The sequence below is a fragment of the Canis lupus genome, chromosome 27 (genome assembly GCF_048164855.1).
Source record: "Canis lupus baileyi chromosome 27, mCanLup2.hap1, whole genome shotgun sequence".
In the NCBI taxonomy this organism is placed as follows: Eukaryota; Metazoa; Chordata; class Mammalia; order Carnivora; family Canidae; genus Canis; species Canis lupus.
Genome location: NC_132864.1, coordinates 15,613,397 through 15,632,445, shown reverse-complemented (window position 1 = coordinate 15,632,445; position 19,049 = coordinate 15,613,397). Strand labels below are relative to the sequence as shown.

Below are 19,049 nucleotides of genomic sequence, written 5' to 3'. Positions count from 1 at the left end.
TGATGTGGAAAGATAGTCAAGACTTACTAAAACAACAAGCAAGTAACAGAACAAGAAGATCCTATTTGTTTTTTGTTTGTTTGTTTTTTGTTTAAAGATCTATTTATTTGAAGGGAGAGGGAGAGTGGTGGGGGAGAGGGAGAGAGAAACCCAGGCCGATTCTGCACTGAGCATGAAGCCTGACACGGGGCTTGATCTCCCAACCCTGAGATCAGATCTGAGCTGAAACCGAGAAGCTTAGCTGAAGCTTAACTGACTGTACCACTCAGGCACCCCAAGAAGATCTATTTGAATTAAAAATAAAAACTAATTTAACTGATCATGTTCTTAATGTATACATAGAGAACATCTAGAATTATGTCCAGGAAATTAATAGTGGTTAACTGAAGTGGCTAGATTTTGCTACTATATATAATAGACATTGTTAATATATTGATTATACTTGAATTAAAGAGGACAAATACTTTGTCATTTTGAAAAATAAACTTTATAAACTTTATTTTCTTCTAGTCTAATGGATGGGATCCCAATGATATGTTTCGGTATAATGAAGAAAATTATGGTGTAGTGTCTACATATGATAGCAGTTTATCTTCATATACGTAAGTTTAAAAAATAGGCTTTTATTTTAGTGCTTTTGTCTTTGATTTTCATCAACTTCTATTAGGATGTTAAATAAATAAATGTTTCTGTTGGATTTTTTTTTTAATTTTACCTTTTTTTAAGAGAGAGGGACGGGGAGGTGGCAGAAGGGAAGAAGAGAGTCATAAGCAGGTTCCACACGCATTGTAGAGCCCAACACAGTGCTTGATCTCACAACCCTGAAATTGTGACCTGAACTGAACTCAAAAGTTGGATGCTTAACCACCTGAGCCATCCAGGGTCCCCTCTGTCAGATTTAAAGTTAAACATTATGTGAAAGAATTAATCTTGTTACTGCCTAAGCTGATAAATTCTCATTAGAACAGGGAATAAATGTAGTTTAGTTTACCATTATCCTAATTTTATACTCTAGATAGATTTTGCTTTTGATTTTAAGTTGTAAAAACACCAAATTTGTAAGTGTAGAGTTATGGGGGAATAGTTAATTTAACCAGTTTTGGAAATGTTATATTCCTCAGAAAAGTGAAACAAAAAATTTTCTTGCTTTGATATGCATGAGCAGATCACTGTAACTCTTTAAAATATTTACCAATATTTCGTACTCTGAACTCTCTTAGTAGTTGATTGGGGCAGATACAGACACTGTGATTTTAAAATACTCACTTTGCTTTTTCTTTTCTTCATGTTTCAGGGTACCCTTAGAAAGGGATAACTCAGAAGAATTTTTAAAACGAGAAGCCAGGGCAAACCAGTTAGCAGAAGAAATTGAATCAAGTGCCCAGTACAAAGCCCGGGTGGCCCTGGAAAATGATGATAGGAGTGAAGAAGAAAAATACACAGCCGTTCAGAGAAATTCCAGTGAACGTGAGGGCCACAGCATAAACACTAGGTATTTAAAGGAAATCATGATGCAGTATTTTGGATACACAACTCAAGGTCTGTGTGAGAAGGTGTATTATTATTATTATATTTCATCTTCCTTTAATGTAGCTTAGGTAGAGAATGCAAGTGGAATTGGTTTAAGATTCTACTAAAGAAAAGATTATATTAATTTTGGAAAATATTTTTTGAGCATCAGCTCTATGAAGTCAACTGTTGGAAGTACAATGATGAGCAAGCCAAGGCATGGAAGAGCTACTTAAAGAAAAACAATCAAATAGGGGAGTGCATAGAACATAATAACAGTTTACTAGGATTTGCTAGATTCAAGGTATGTTCAGAGTGAGAAAGAACTAGCATGTAACCAATGGGGTCAGAGAAAGTCTCACAGAGGAGGTGACATTTTGTGATAGAATAGTAGCCCCGTCTGCTGCTCAAAAGTAAGAGAGAGTCAGTCATTCTTTGCATGGTGAAAAGACATGTGAAAGAACCTGTCCAACTGAGGATGAGGCTGGTTGTTTCATATGTCTAGAACAGAGTGATGTTGAGGGTGCATTGGTGCAGCTGGTGTTAGGAACTGAGATAATGAAGGGCTTGTGTCCTGTTAAAGAGTACCCTATATAGGCAGGGAATGATGTGAATGAACTCTGGGACATTTGAGAATGGCTGAAACATGGAGACTAGTTAGTGTATTGAAATTCTTAAAAGTGTGAGGACTTGGTTTGGTAATCATCTAGGCTAGGGCTGGTGATAGAAAGGTTTTAGGAAAAGTAGCGGTGAGCCTGAGGTTTATTTGATAACTAATTTAATTGATATTTGTACTGGTAGTGGAGATAGAAAACACAGAGCAAGTTTGAGGGGAGATAGAGTGAGCCCTTTGTTAAATTTATTGCATTTGAGGGGCTTGCAGGTCTTTGATTAATTTATTAGTAAACATGTGAGAAACAGCTACATACCTGGTAGAATAAGATACAAATTCTTTCTTGAAGACACAGCTTAGAGTCTGATGATTTGAATTTAAGTTCAGTGGGAGATGAATTTGTTCAGTGGGAGATGTTGAGACTATGGGACTGACATTGTGGATTTAGGATGTGTCAGCATTGCTGATGTTGAATTAAAAAAAAAAACAAACAAAAAAACAAAAAAAACAATGAATAGCCACAAAGAAATCCAAGAGAAAAGAAAGTAGAGAAAGCCAAGGAAAAATAAAATTTCAAAAAGACAGACTATATTTGATAGAAGCAGCCATTTAGAGGCGAAGTAGGATGAGAACACACATCTGTTAAACTTTTTGCTTAGGAGGAAAATCTGACAGAGAAGGGAAAGGTCAGAGGCCAGACCTCAGGGTAAGATGGAAGAATAGGGGTGTGTTTGGGAGTGAGACAGTTTGGTTTGGTGTTTAACCTTATAAAAATAACAAGCATTCACTTCTGCCTAAATTACTTTTAGATTTGTTTCATTGGCCTGGTATCTATTAGGATAAAATGATTTAAAGGATCTCTCATTTTCAGGGAAAATAAATATATTCCTCCTGGACAAAGAAATAGAGAAGTCATATCCTGGGGAAGTGGGAGACAGAATTCACCACGTATGGGCCAGCCTGGATCGGGCTCCATGCCATCAAGATCCACCTCTCACACTTCAGATTTCAACCCGAATTCTGGTTCAGACCAAAGAGTAGTTAATGGAGGCAAGTATTTTAACCAAATTTCTAAATGTCCTCAATCAAATATATAGTTTTCTGAATATTTAAGATTAACATAATTGGTAAGAGCATGCATACTTTCAGTGCTTTCTGTGGAGTAGTTTTTACTTCAAAACTATTTAAAATTTGCCTTTGTGGATATCAAATTAGTAAAATTAGTGTAAGTCATTGGCATATATGATACTGTGATGAAATATGTATTAAGATAAAGTGCTAAATTTAACAGATACTCACTTGACCGAAAAACACTCCACATATTAAAGAAATTGGAAACTTTGGGTAGGTTCTCAATTTTAAAAACACCGGATGACAAAGTTACTTAGACATAGTTTATATGGAAAATCTTAGTCTGTGTGAAACAGTGGTTCATATAGATTAATTCTTATTAACTGTTGACCCATTAATATTCTGCTTACTTCCAAGAAAGGATTTGAGGTATACAAATACATGTACATACAAGACATGACCAAGAGTCATGTGAGGAAGATGAAGTTCAAGAAATGTGTTTAAAAAAAAAAAACAACTCTTAGTCAAAGGGTGGATATTGAAGCTTAGCGTAAGTACAGTGACAGATTTGCATCTTTAGTAGGAAGATATTTTTCTGCTCTGCCTCTAAATCTAAGATTGAATATAGCTTATAGGTCATGGATCCTTCATGTGAGTCAGGAATACTGGACAGCAATACTATCTTACTAACCTAAGGGACAAAGTGAACATTCAGTTTAAGCCGTTTAGGTTCAGAAAGTTAGAAAAGTAGAGAACACTAAGTTTCCAATTTCAGTTATTTCTGTTGAGTCTTTCTCCAGAATTCCTCTCCAAATAAACACTCTTGAGTATTTTCTGTACTTAGTATTGGGGATGAAATTTCTTTGCTCACTGAGTAAAGAATTTTAGTTGTTCATGAACAGAATTTTCAAGTAAAAAGCTGAAGGGGGCTAGGAAATGTATGATACTCAAGTGTGTGGAACCCTATGGAGAGGAGACCTGGACTGTTTCCTGAGATAAGGTAAGTGCTATGTAATGTTACACATAGTGTATCTTGATCTTTGCATATCCATTATTGTCAATTTATTTGGTGATGACTGCTCTATAGTTGCATTGTTTATTAAGCAGTCACTTAAATAAGTGTTCAACTGCATAAATTGCTTAGCAGGCCCCCCCCCCCTTTTCTAATTTGATAAGATCAAAATGTTTTTTGAAAAGGTGATGAATATTAACCTTTGTCACTCCTGTGACTCTAAAAAATAGAAGTAATGTTTTATTTCTACTAAATGGACTTGCTTAATGAGATTTCAAACTGAATTTTACCTTCAAGTATAAACTATATGAAAATCACAGATGGTTATAAAAAAACCCAGCATTTTTAATGGGATATACTAGTTGCTGCTTATTTTCATGTTTCAAAAGCTAAAACTAATATAGTAAGTAGTCTTATTTCTAAGTTTTGTGATTTATTGTGTGAAATTATCTAGTTTATGTTATATTCCTTTTAATAATTGATTATTGAGAAACAGTTATAGAAGCAGGATTAATAGGCAAAGTCTTAACTGTCTTCTTCAATAGTATGTGTAGATCCTAATTAACCCTTTGGGAACGTGTGTTCATTTAAACAGACTTAATTTTAAGGAGGTTAAAGTAAAATGTGAATTCATGTGAGTTAAGTTATGCTAAAACTTATCACAATTCAAATGACTGTCCTCAAAGGGTTAAAATGTACAAGAAATCATTTTTGTCATTTTACTTTTTTTTCTGTTTACTTTTTTCCCTCATTTTTTTCTTTAGTTTTTATACTTTCCTTCATATCATTTGTTCTGTCAGGTGTTCCCTGGCCATCGCCTTGCCCATCTCCTTCCTCTCGCCCACCTTCTCGCTACCAGTCAGGTCCCAACTCTCTTCCACCTCGGGCAGCCACCCCTACACGGCCGCCCTCCAGGCCCCCCTCGCGGCCATCCAGACCCCCGTCTCACCCCTCTGCTCATGGTTCTCCAGCTCCTGTCTCTACTATGCCTAAACGCATGTCTTCAGAAGGTACAATACCACAATTTGTTCATGTTTTTGTTTGTCTTTGTTTAACTCCTATGTGAGTTTATAATTACAAAATAGTTTCCTCTTCATTATTTAATAACCTATAATTTCCGTGTTTTAACTTTAGTTTATTAAAACTATTTCTATTAACCTTTTGTTCACTAGAGAGAAATTGAATAAATGCTGTGTGAAGCTATGAACTATCTTGGATTATAAGAATGGGAGTTTATCTTTGGTAATAATGATGATCCTTTACAGCCCCAGAAGGTCTACCTCATGTTTTTGTCCCTCTCAATATACACTATAAACAGTGGTTAATGATAAACAGTGGAACTCTGTTCACCTGGTCTTGGACTTACTACAGAACCTATCATTTTACAGCTCCTTGGCCAAGGTACTAGTGAACCTACTTGTTGGCCATAGGCAGTAGTGGTGATTTAGGGGTTCTTTTTGAGAGGGACATTCCATATAGCTGCCTTTGTGTGTCTACTCTTAGATTATAATACAGAGATTGGTTTTATATTGGAGGAATTTAAGAAAATTACCTTTGTAATATGTTCTAGTGAAAGTCTTAATCTGAAAGAAGTCCTTGATCATCTAAGATAAAACATTGTTAATAAAAACCATTTGTCCTTGTCAAAAAAAAATCCTTTAATTCTCATGCAATGTTTGATGGTAATACCACCATTGATATATATCAAATACATGAAGGTATTATAGAAAGGTCACATTTTAATATAAATGCAGTGCATATGTTAAAAAAAGCTACTTCCTGAATGATAAGTCCTTTTAATGCTATCTCAGGGTATTTGTGTTAACATTTTAATCTGATTTGTTCATTAAAATCATAATTGATATAGCTTATGTTGAGACTAAGACCGTTTTCTGGCATAAAGTGCTTCCCTGGAGAAAGCTATGTTGGCTACTTTTCAATAAATTGTTGCCATCTAGGGAGAGGGAGGTCATGTGATCTTGATTTAAGTGGCTAACATTGAACAGCATGTTGCATTGATTTTCAAGGTGACTTCCTTGCTGGAAAGTGCTGGTAATGGTAACCACTAAATGAAAAGTTAAAATCTGTTTTAGTATTAGTTGTAGTGCATTGTTTGAACAAAATAGGACTCCTTAGTGAGTATGAATATCTTCACTACAACAAGTTGTAGGCTGCTTATGGAGGGACTGTTTACACAGAAGTATACCTTTTGCACATTCAGAGCTGCTACATTATGCAGTCTTTTTAACTAATTTGAATTAAAATGTTTTCCAGTTATGTAGTCAGGTGACACACATTTTTAAAGTGTGAACTTCAAACATAGAACTATTAAATACATAGAACTATTAAATAAACTATTAAATTCACAGTGGTTTTCTGTGTTTAATATAGAAGAGTAGTTTGTATTCTACATATTACCAAAAAGAAAGAATTGTTTTTCAAGTTAGAGTTTAATTTCATTGAGCTATACCAAGTCTTATGACTTCTTGGTCTTTTTCTCTAAATGGATATAAAAAAATATATATGATGTGTAGATACCCAATTCTTAAGTCATTTTTTATATAAATCATTTCTTCAGTTGAAAACTAAAATATATAACATTAACATTTCTTTTTAAGATTGTGTCCATGATTAAATTCCTACTGAGGGCACAAGTTTATTTGACATGCTCAAGAGTTTGGAAAAAAAAAAAAAGAGTTTGACTGGAAGGTCAAAATGAGAACCATTGGCTTTGACATTAAGAACAAGTTTTGCTGAATATTAGTACTGCCTGGCTTTTCCACTGAGAGCTGTTTTGTCTACTGATTTCACCTGATTGTTTTGTTCAAATGCAGAGTAACTTTCTCTAGAAATGGAAGTCACTAACATGGTGACAATTAATGATCTAGAATTTTTCACAATTCATGTAGTACAAATTTCTTCTCCAAATATCTATTCTAATCTTTTATGCCTTAACAATAGAATTTTCAGTTTATAGTCTGTTCAGTCTGAGAACTGCTTAGGTGAAGACAGACTGAGAAACAGGTGAAGACTGTTTTAAGGCATGGCTTGTAAAATATATTACTATGTTTCAATAGTATAAAAGTATATAGGGATGAATAGTCATTTTGTTTAAAATTTTTTTTTCTGACTTTAGAAGTAGTATAGAAAATTTGAGGGGAGAAAGCTTAAAGTCTATGGTAAAATAAGGCTTATCCTATCATGTAACCATAACTTCTATTAACAATTGATTACATTTCTTTATATGCCCACAAGTAATGGATATAGATGAAACAAATTGCTAAAAAATCTTTGTGTTAAAACATATGTTTAATTTCTTAACACCATCTTCATCCCTCTCTTTTTTTAAAAAACAAGGGAAATAATATAAAATTTATTTGTAAAACATTGTCGCATTCCACAAAATAATTCTGAAAGAATATGGCCCCAAATTGGATTTTTTATTTATATTCTTTCTTTTATAACCTAGGAGAAATTAGAGAGTGTGCGTATGTATGTGTGAATGGGCATATGTACTTAGCAGAAAAGTTGTACTGATGAACATTGTAGCATTTATGTGATGTTCAATATTCCTTTCTTAGGGCCTCCAAGGATGTCCCCAAAGGCCCAGCGACACCCTCGAAATCACAGAGTTTCTGCTGGGAGGGGTTCCATTTCCAGTGGCCTAGAATTTGTATCCCATACCCCACCAAGTGAAGCAGCTGCTCCTCCAGCAGCAAGGACTAGTCCCGCAGGGGGCACATGGTCATCAGTGGTCAGCGGGGGTAGGTAACACTTGGCTTGGAGCATAATGACAGTGTTCATTCTATAACTCTGCTGCATGTAAAAAGGGGTGAGCTCAAGCTCTGTTTGAGAAATAATAAGTATATATGTTAAAAGTAGTGGAGTAACCAGGAATTGGGAAACATATTTTTTTTTATTCTGGCATGCACCGCATATTCACCGTGTTTTAGAGAAAACCATGTGTTTGTTTGGAATGTCAGTTTTCTCAATGGATTAGGGTAATTTTTTCCTATTCTACTTTATGGTCTTATGATAAGATTCATATGAGATTCATAAATTATAAACATACTTCATAGTTTTATAAGTATCACTCAAATATAAAACAAATACAGTATGTAACACCATTTGGACAGACTATTTCTTGTCTTAGCAATTTTGTCCATGGATTCGTTCCACAAATATTTATTTTGGGTTTACAGTTCTCTATTTCTGTAGCATCTGTATATGGCACTAATTCCTGATTGTATTTCTCTTACAAGGAATATCAAACATACACAAGGGGCCCGTTTTATCTGATTAGATGAGGAATGTGTTGACAGCAGCTATAAAAGTATAAAGGATATGTAAAAAGATTAACTGTAAGCTCAGTCTGAAACTGCTTCTGCTACTTAATGTTTTGCTTCCATGATAACTGTGGAAAGTTAGGGCATGCAGTGATTTTGCTTTTTTAGTCATAATCTGTCTTAATCAGCACATGGAATCTTTAAAAGAAAAAAAGATCTTGGGGGCAGCTTGGGTGGCTCAGTGGTTTAGCGCTGCCTTCAGCCCAGGGCATGACCCTGGAGACCTGGGATCGAGTCCTATGTCAGGCTCCCTGCGAGGAGCCTGCTTCTCCCTCTGCATGTGTCTCTGCCTCTCTCTCTCCGTGTCTCTCATGAATAAATAAATAAAATCTTAAAAAAATTAAAAAAGATCTTTAAGCTTAAGCAAAAAATATATCCAATTCTATTAAATTTAGTTGATATATACCATCTTCAAGGAAAACCAAAGGAAATTAGATACTAGAAATTAGATATTTTATTAGTATAATCGAATTAGAAATTAGATATAGTTATTAGAAGGAAATAATTCAATTAACAAGAGAATATAATTTCTAAAAATCTTTTTTTGGGGTGCCTGGGTGGCTCAGCAATTTAAGCGCCTGCCTTCGGCCCCAGGTTGTAACCCTTGAGTCCTGGGATCGAGTTCCACGTCAGGCTCCCTGCAGGGAACCTGCGTCTTCTGCCTATGTCTCTGTCTCTGTCTCTGTCTCTGTCTCTCTCTCTCTCTGTCTCTCATGAATAAATAAACAAAATCTTAAAAAAAATATATCTCTTTTTCTTCAATTGTACCATTCATCATCTGACATTACTCAAAGAATCTGGAAATGAATTGTGAGAGTAACAGCATAATTCTAGAAGTGAAATAATAAAAACTTATTGGAAATACACACAGGATGGTGTTATAGGTTTATTATACTAATTAGAAAAATGACACGTGTCAGATGGTTTCCTTTCCCATGATCCTGTGACTTAAAAAAGTAAAGGACCACTAAAATGAAGCAAATGGAACCATTTTCTCTAAACCTTTGAATTGATTTATAATGGAATAGGAAACCTATTAGATATTTAGGTCAGGTGGAACATGATTCCTGGTCAATTATCTTCTGCTTTTGGCTAAATTGGTTCTCGGTTTTCTTTGTTATTGTAAAGTGGCTCTTGAGGTCACTAGAAAGAACATACGAGATTGGCTGCAAGCTGCCAAAAGGTATTTGAGTTTATTATTTGAAGAAGAAACAAGCCTGTTTCTTTGGGACCCCCTCACCCCACGTCATTATTAAAGAAACATCTCGCTTCTTAGTGGAGAATGTTGCTGTCTTCATCTTAAAAAGTGGTTATTACCTTGTCTTAGAAAGCCAGTTTCTAATTTCATTTAAAGTACTGCCTTTTAGGGATCCCTGGGTGGCGCAGCGGTTTGGCGCCTGCCTTTGGCCCAGGGCGCGATCCTGGAGACCCAGGATCGAATCCCACATCGGGCTCCCTGCATGGAGCCTGCTTCTCCCTCTGCCTGTGTCTCTGCCTTTCTCTTTCTCTGTGTGACTATCATAAATAAATAAATTAAAAAAAAATAAAGCACTGCCTTTTAGAATTAAATCTATTTAGTTACAAGGAAAAACTACAGTTGTACTTAGGTGTTAGTAATTGCTGCCGTTCTTCAGGTATTTGTGTTTTCAATTACCACCATAATCCCTAAGACGTTGAAAGAAAACAGGTTGATAGGATAAAGAATAATTGGGATGGTGGTTGATTTAGGACTATTTCACCTAGATTTTTCAAAGAAGTCTCTTTGAGGAAGTGACATTTGAGCTGAGAATGTAATGGATAACTTTTCTTTTTTCTAGTTCCAAGATTATCCCCTAAAACTCACAGACCCAGGTCTCCCAGACAGAACAGTATTGGAAATAATCCTGGTGGGCCTGTTCTTGCTTCTCCTCAAGCTGGTATTATTCCAGCTGAAGCTGTTGCTATGCCTGTTCCAGCTGCATCTCCTACGCCTGCCAGTCCTGCATCCAACAGAGCTGTTACCCCATCGATTGAGGGTATGTAAGAAAGGGCTTCCAGCTCCATATCTTTTGTGAACTTGAGTGTTAGAGTTTAACGTTAATTATATGAAAAATGCTATGTTTATTTATAGGTATATATTTGAGTATACATTTAAAATTTTGTAAATGAAGTTAGTTTTTATATCCTACTAATTTCATATATGTTACTCTTGAATGTTGTTAAGAGAGTTAACATTCTAAGTAGTAAATATCAGTATAAAGTTACTGGTGTTTCATATGTCTGCAAAAGAGAAAAGCTTCTGGTTAAATGTAAATGTTTATTTCCAAAAACTGTAAGAAATAAAAATTGTTAAATATTTTCCCATTTTACTTTATATATATTTTTTTTTTTAGCTAAAGATTCCAGGCTTCAAGATCAGAGGCAGAACTCTCCTGCAGGGAATAAAGAAAATATGAAGCCCAATGAGACATCACCTAGCTTCTCAAAGACTGAAAATAAAGGTTAGAGCTTTAAAAAGTCTTTCAGTATAATTGTGGAAATAGGAAGGAGATGTCTAAACTCATGCCCAGTACAGATTGTTTTTGGTCAACACTTTTTCTTAGGATTGTGCATATTTAAATGCATAATTTGACAGATGTCAAAAACTGTAATTAATATATTGAATAAAAGTTTATTTTCATTTCTAATATCTCATCCTAAAAGAATTTTAAGTTAAAGATTTACAATAAGTTTATATTTAACAGTTCATAATTTTGCAGGTATATCACCAATTGTTTCTGAACATAGAAAACAGATTGATGACTTAAAGAAGTTTAAGAATGATTTTAGGGTAAGTTGCTATTGTTTAATGAATTAGAATTTTAAAAATGAATATTAAACATAATTTTTAAATTTTCAGAATTTAAAAATCCTTCATTTAACAAAAATGCATTATATACACATCCAGAAACATTGAACCATGTCCATAGAAAGCTAACCACTCTTGAAGTTCTTTACCTGTGCTTTTTACTTACCTTATTTTTAGGGAGAGAACATGGGAGGGGGGAGAGGGATAAAAGGAGAGGGAGAGAAGACTCTCGAGTAGACTACAGGCTGAGCACAGAGCCTGATGCAAGACTCAGTCTCATGACCCTGAGATCACGTCCGGAGCCAAATCAAGAGTCATTTGCTTAATGGACTGAGCCACCTAGGTGCCCCTGTCTGTACTTTCAGTAAGTAACTAAAATCATGAGCTTTGAGAACTATACAGATATCAATGAAAAAGAATTTTTGACTTTTGAAGCCAGTCATAGCATAAGTTATTATTTGGTGCTCATTTGATTGCTTTATTCATTGAAGAGTACAGCAAAGCCAAGGCATTATCTGATGGGGCCAATCGAAGATGTACTGGACCCCAATGTTCTAAGGTAGTTGCAGATTTGCATTTTGTGCACAAATGTACTGTGGTAGAAATTGGTCTCTAATATCATTTCTGTCTTAAGTTTTGCTGAACTTACTCTAATCTCTCTTGGGTGACCATTGCATTCTTTCGCACAATGTTTATTATAATACACCTTGCAAAAAAAAAAAAAATTAATACACCTTGCATATCAAGTCATATTTTGGGACCAATTCAAGAAGTCTTCCTGAAACTTAGTTTCTTAGGAAAAGATCTGATTATCAGTCTTTGAGAAAATGGCTGACTTAAGAGATGAATCAAATGCAAAAGGCAGCCTTTTCGTAGCCTGTGTTAGCTTCCTAAAACTTTTAATATTTTTTTTTTTGCTGATAGCTTCATATTTATTGGAACCATTAAAAATATTATATATCATACTTTATCACAACTTATCTATTCAACTTAATGCTGTTAGTGGTTGTGAATTTAAATTTTAATTTTTTAAGCCATAGTTAATCCATGGACATGACAGAATTATTTCTGAATGCCCAGATACTCAGGTTAATATGTCATGCACCCCAACACAATTAAAGGCCTCCTGTGTATTTGGCCTTCTCAGATGCATCCCCTGGCAGAGGGAAGAGTTTGCAGTTCTTTACACTGCATCTGAATATCTTCTTAAGGATTAGGTGATATTTTGCATGATCTTCCATTTGATGTAAATGAGCTCATGCTATAGGTATTGCCCATTTCTTTTTATTTTCTCAGCATTGTTTTTTACAGTCAAGCATTCCGTCCCTTACATTGAATTTATTATGTTATGAAGGAAAGAAAACTTTTTACTTTGAAGCATGAGTTAGTATATTTCTTATAGCAGTCTTATTGAGATATAATTTACATGTCATATAATTTAGCCATAGAAGTGTGTACAATTCAGTAGCTATGTTTATTCACAGAATTATACAGTCATTACCACAGTCAACTTTAGAACATTTTCTTCACCTCCAAAAGAAACTCCATACCCCTTAGGAGTCACATTGATCTTTTGCTTTCAAACACACACCCTCCCTGTCCCCCCACCCTCCCCAATCCCCTTTACCTAGGTTCTAAACAGTCTACTTTCTTTCTCTATATGGTTGCCTGTTCTGGACATTTCATGTGAATGGAAGCATGTAATATGAGGCCTTTTGTGTCTGGCTTCTTTCACTTAACATAATGCTTTTCATTATTATTTTTTTTAATTATTTATTTTAAGGGTAACTGTATGGCTCAGTTGGTTAAGCATTAAGTACTTCATTGTTTTTTTGTTTCTTTGTTTTTTGAGATTCATTTTGTTTATTTTAGGGGCACCTGGATGGCTCAGTCGGTTAAGCATCTTCATGATCCCAGAGTCCTGGGATCAAGCCTCGCATCAGGCTCCCTGCCATGCTTCTTCCTCTGCCACTTCCCCTGCTGTGCACTCTCTCTCTCTCAAATAAGTAAATAAAATCTTAACAAAAAAAAATTATTTGAGAGTGTGTGTGCGAGCAAGGGGTGGGGCAGAGAGAGAGGGAGAGAGAATCTCACAGACTCCCCAATCAGCAGAGAGCCTGACATGGGGCTTGATTACACAACCCTGAGATCAGGACCTGAGTTGAAACCCAAAAGTTGGTCACCTGAGTGCATTTCTCTTGGGTATATATACATAAGAGTGGAACTTCTGGGTCCTATGGTAACACTGTCTTTAACCTTTTGAGAAAAACTCCAGGCTGTTTGCCAAAGCATCTGCAGTATTATGTTTCCACCAGGAGCATAGGAGGATTTCTGCTTCTCCGCCAAAACTTGTTACTGTTTTTGTTATTATAGTCATCCTTGTGGTATCTCACTGTAATTTTGATTTGCATTTCTCTAATGGCTAATGATGTTGAGCATCTTTTTATGTGTTCATTAGCCATTTGTAAATCTTTTTTTAGAGAAATGTCTGTTCAGGTCCTTTGCCCATTTAAAAACTGAGTTGTCTTATTATAAGACTTCTGTATGTATTCTGTGTAAAAGTCTTACATGGAATACATGGTTTGCAAATTTTTTCTACCATTATGTAGGTTGTCTTTTTACTTTGTTAATGTTTGTTCATAGTGTTCTTATGAGAATTAAATGAGATATTATTGTAAGGCATTTAATATAGTACATGACACATAGTACGTATACATGACACATAGTATGTATTCAAAATATTAATTCCTATGTACATACTCTGATGCTTTATTGGCAATCAACATTTTCTTGTTCTGTAAGTCACATAAGAATTTCCGTTTTCCCTTTAAACGTCCATACTACCCAAAGCAACTTACAGGTTAATGCAGTCCCTATCAAAATTGCAATGACATTTTTCATAGAAATAGAACCAACAATCCTAGAAATTATGTGTTACTACAGATTTCAAATAGCCAAAGCAATCCTGAGAAAGAAGAGAAAAGCTGGAGGCATATCATGCTCCCTGATTTGAAACTATATATAAAGCTGCAGTAATAAATAAAAGGATGTTCTTGGCATGAGAACAAACACATAGGTCAATTATACAAAAACAGTCCAGAAATAAACCCATATATATATGGTCAATTAATTTATGACAGAGGAGCCAGGAATATAGAATGAGAAAGGGAGGGGCACCTGGGTGGCTCAGTTGGTGAAGCATCCAACTATTGATTTCGACTCAGGTTGTGATTGATTTCAGGATCCTAGGATCAAGCCTCATGTCGGGCCCCATGCTAATCAGGGAGTCTGCTTCTCTCTGCCCCTCCTCCCATTTGTGCATGTATGCGTGTATGCTCTCTCTCTGTGTGTGTCTCTGTCTCTCTCAAAATCTTCAAAAAGAAAAGAAAAGAAAAGAATGGAGAAGGGACAGTCTCCTCTTTAAATGGTGTTGGGAAAACTGGACAGTCACATTTAAAAGTATGAAACTGGGTCACCTAAGTGGCTCGGTTAAGAATCTGACTCTTGATTCCAGCTCCAGTCATGATCTCAGGGTCATGAGATTGAGCCCTCTGCACTGGCTCTATACTCAGTGCAGAGTCTGCTTGGGATTCTCTCTTTCCCTCTACCTCTCCCTTCTGCCCCTCCTCTTGCTCTCATTTGTGTGCTCTCTCTCTAAATTTTAAAATAAATAGAAAAGAATGAAACTGGACCACCTTATACTACACACAATAATTAACTCAAAATGGATTAAAGACTTTGAAAACTCCTACAGGGAAATAAAAGCAGTAAGTTCCTTCATATTGGCAATGATTGGCATTGATATTTTTATTTGACATCACAAGCAAAAGTAATGAGCAAAAATAATGCACAGCAAAGGAAACCAACAAAATGAAAAGGAACCTACTGCCTGGAGAAAATATTTGCAAATCACATAACTGATAAGGAGTAAATATCCAACATACATAAAGAACTCCTACAAATCTGTAACAAAAAAAAAAAAAAAAGAAAAAGAAGAAGAAGAAGAAGAAGAAGTAGAAGAAAGAAACATCAAAAAATGGCAGGGGATGTAAACAAACACTTTTCCAAAGAAGACATAACAGCTGGCCAACAGGTAGCTCACTAATCACCAGGGAAATGCAAATCAAAACCACAATGAAATACCACCTTTAGAATGGCTGTTACCAAAATAATAAGAAAATAACACTGGTCAAGATAGACACTTTTGGTAGAAACAAAAAGTGGTACAGCTGCTAAGGAAAACTGTATAGAGGTTCCTCAAAAATTAAAAAATTAAAAATAGAACTACCATATGATCTAGGAGTTCCATTTCTGGGTATTTATACAAAGGAAATGAAAATAGTAGCTCAAAAAGATAACTATGCCTCTATGTTCATTGCAGCATTATTTGTAGTAGCCAAGACATGGAAACAGCCTAGGTGTCTGTTGATGGGTGAATGAATAAACAAAATTGTATATGTATATATACACACCACATGTACACATGTGCATATGTATCTGTATAAATACACATGTGCACATGGGTACGTACACACACACACATATATGGGTATATTGAAGCATAAAAAGGAAATAGATCCTGTTATTTGCGACATTGATGGACCTTGAGGGCATTATGCTAAGTGGAATAAGACTAAGACAAAGAATTGCATTAATCTCACTTATGTGTTCTCAATGTAAGAAAAAATTGGCAACTGCAGTTATGGCTGTTAACTAGACATTATCTTGCAATATATACATATATTAAACGATTGTGGTGTACACCCGAAACAAATAAATTTATACATCAATTATTTTTCAAGAGAAGTGGCTCAATTTTTGAAAAAAATAAAAAACACCTTAGTTTTACTTAGGTTTACTTAGTATACTGCAGATAGGAAATATAGCAGAATGCTGAAAAGCATGAATTGTACCATAGTTTATCCATTTGTAAAGTGGTGTCTATATCACAAAGATCTGTTTTAGCACCTAAATGAATGAGTTTATAAATCATTTAGAACAATGTCCAACCCATAGTGAGTACTTTAGTTATGTTTTCCATTTTATGAATAATATATTTTTAAAAGTCCCATTTTTGCCTCACTGCAAAGATTCTTGTAAATACTCAAATCTTAGTATACAGTTCATCTGTTACATAGATAGTTCCTGCTAAAGGAACATCGTTTGATGTGAACAAATGCCAGCTTCAACATTAAATGCCTAGAGGGTGACTTAAGTTGCCTCTGGGTCCAAATAAATGATCTTCATGACCTTTTGCCATGAGCTGCTTGTGGATTCTGTAACTATATTGGTGATGCACTGAAGCTTGAGATGCTCCCTTGATGCATGATGCCTCTTGCCCAGATGCCAAGGGCCTCAGTAGTGACATTTTGGCATAGGTTTGCCTGTCCTGAGCCTGGAGAGATCATTTCTGTCCAGCCCTTGCAGTCCCTTCTTACTGCTTAGAGTTGTGCTGTATTCTCTCATTGCCACTTTGGCTGCTTCTCCTTTTCTTTTTCCTTTTCCTTTTTTTTCTTAATATTTCCTTCAGCTGTTACTCTTTTCTTTCTTTGGAATAGGGCATCTTAAATCATCTTCAGACAGTAGTAGCATTGATTGCTTCTGGCCTGCAAACCTAAAAACCCCAGCACTTACTTTGCTAACATCTTTGCCTTCTACCCTTCTGCATGGTACTTGTGTTTTACACTCCTTTGCAGGGTAGAAGGTCTAATTGTCCAACCTGTCGAGTTCAGTGTCCCTCTGAATCCCCATACTTCTGACTTGCCAGCTCACTAGTTCTTCAGTCCAGGTCCAGGTCTTAGTCCACTAGTGTTTTTCTGTTTCACAGTGGGGCCATCTTTTCCCTTTCTCTTGGGTTTTTAAACATGTTTCTTTAGCTTAGACAATTCTGTTTTCCAAACTACCCCCCCTCACCAACCCAGTCTTTTATACCTTAGAAGAGATGACACTTCCATTGAGAAACCACCTTTTTCTATAAACTGCTTTTCCTTTAGGATCCCATAACATTTACTAAATTTTGTTATGTATCTGATCTTACCCAGATGGTAAGCTTTGTGAGGATAGGAATTGTTCCATAATTTCCATACCAGCAGGTACAATTTCTGACACATATAGGTAGTAAATATTTAACTTTTGAGATTAGGACGTTTGAGTGCTTAGATGACTATGGTTGTGTTCTGTGTATGTTATTATTGCTTTATAATAAGTACATTACTCTTATTAAAATATGTAAAAAGCCTTATTTGATATATATCATGCTTACAAATAATACTAGTTTGCGTGTACTCATGGAGGATATTGATTATAGAGTTTTTAAAAATACTTAAGTATAATTATTTCCTTTATTTAGTTACAGCCAAGTTCTACTTCTGAATCTATGGATCAACTGCTAAACAAAAATAGAGAGGGAGAAAAATCAAGAGATTTGCTCAAAGACAAAATTGAACCAAATGCTAAGGATTCTTTCATTGAAAATAGTAGCAGCAATTGCACCAGTGGCAGCAGCAAACCGAACAGTCCCAGCATTTCCCCTTCAATCCTCAGTAATACGGAGCACAAGAGGGGACCTGAGGTCACATCCCAAGGGGTTCAGACTTCCAGTCCTGGATGTAAACAAGAGAAAGATGATAAAGAAGAGAAGAAAGATGCAGCTGAGTGAGTAAACTTTGAACTGAGCACATCCTGTTATTTTCTTCTTTTTAAAGTGTACAGGGCCCTCCAGCTCAAGAATCTATCTGGACTTTTGGACTGCTTTATAAGTAGCCCTCAAGTTAAAAACAACTGATCTAAACAAATGACATCTTAAGTAAATTAGGTTTTTGCACTCCATACTCCTTTTCCTTCCCCATTTTTGTTCCCCATGGCCAAAAACTAGACTAAATTAAGAAAGATTTTTTTTTCTGTAAATGTACAGGGAGTTGAAAAATTCTGGCTTTTGAGAAGTATATCCCCTGGATGCTAGTCAGTAACCACCTCCTAGCCCTGCTGTTAGAACCAAGAACTGCTGCGGCCAAGAAGAGAAAGAAGTATCTGCTGCCCTTGCTTGGAATTCAATATGTTTTCCATCAGAAATAATGATTTAGTTAATGGTTAGACTTGTTAAGATAAATGTAATTCTCCATATTCAATATATTTCAATTGAGTGGATCTTCGTGGGCTAGCCTCAGAACCTAGCCACCCTTAATTTATCTGTTCTGGGTTCCATGCAGTCCATTTACAGCTGAACTTTTGGAATGCAGCTTGTTGATCTGTCAAAGAGTGCTTTTTCTTAATTTGAGGCAAAAATTTGTATTAATGATTCTTCCCAACTTGTGTCATATAGAAAGAACACTTGGTCACATTAGAAAATACTGCATGCTAGGGGGTGCCTGACTGGCTTAGTTGGCAGAGCATGAGACTCTTGATCTCAGGGTTGTGGATTTGACCCTGTGTGTGATATTGTGTGTAGAGATTATGTAAAAATAAAATCTCTGAAAAAAGAAAAAAAATACTGCATTCTAGAGAATTGGTATATTAGGGATTGCTCTAGGGATATTTTGTCTTCTCATTTTAAGTTGATTTGTTGTCTTTGAGAGAACACTTGAAGATATATTTCTTTATTTTAGAGAAATAGTACATGTACAAGTGTGCATGGTTGGGGGAGGGAGGGCAGGGGGAATCCTCAAGCAGACT

The 19,049-nt window shown here is 35.5% G+C and overlaps 1 protein-coding gene across 12 annotated transcripts in view; it reads left to right on the top strand.

Moving 5' to 3' along the window:
- Positions 1-19,049, top strand: part of ATXN2 (ataxin 2) — a 115,152-nt gene that overhangs the window by 66,317 nt on the left and 29,786 nt on the right. For 11 of the 12 annotated variants that reach the window (XM_072802530.1, XM_072802520.1, XM_072802519.1 and 8 more), the window contains exons 7-15: positions 511-602; positions 1,295-1,492; positions 2,994-3,172; positions 5,006-5,215; positions 7,787-7,969; positions 10,369-10,566; positions 10,924-11,031; positions 11,290-11,360; positions 17,728-18,032. In XM_072802530.1, the coding sequence (XP_072658631.1) occupies positions 511-602; positions 1,295-1,492; positions 2,994-3,172; positions 5,006-5,215; positions 7,787-7,969; positions 10,369-10,566; positions 10,924-11,031; positions 11,290-11,360; positions 17,728-18,032 (1,544 nt within the window). The remainder of the gene's footprint in view (positions 1-510; positions 603-1,294; positions 1,493-2,993; positions 3,173-5,005; positions 5,216-7,786; positions 7,970-10,368; positions 10,567-10,923; positions 11,032-11,289; positions 11,361-17,727; positions 18,033-19,049) is intronic. The other variant, XM_072802528.1, reaches the window with a different exon arrangement.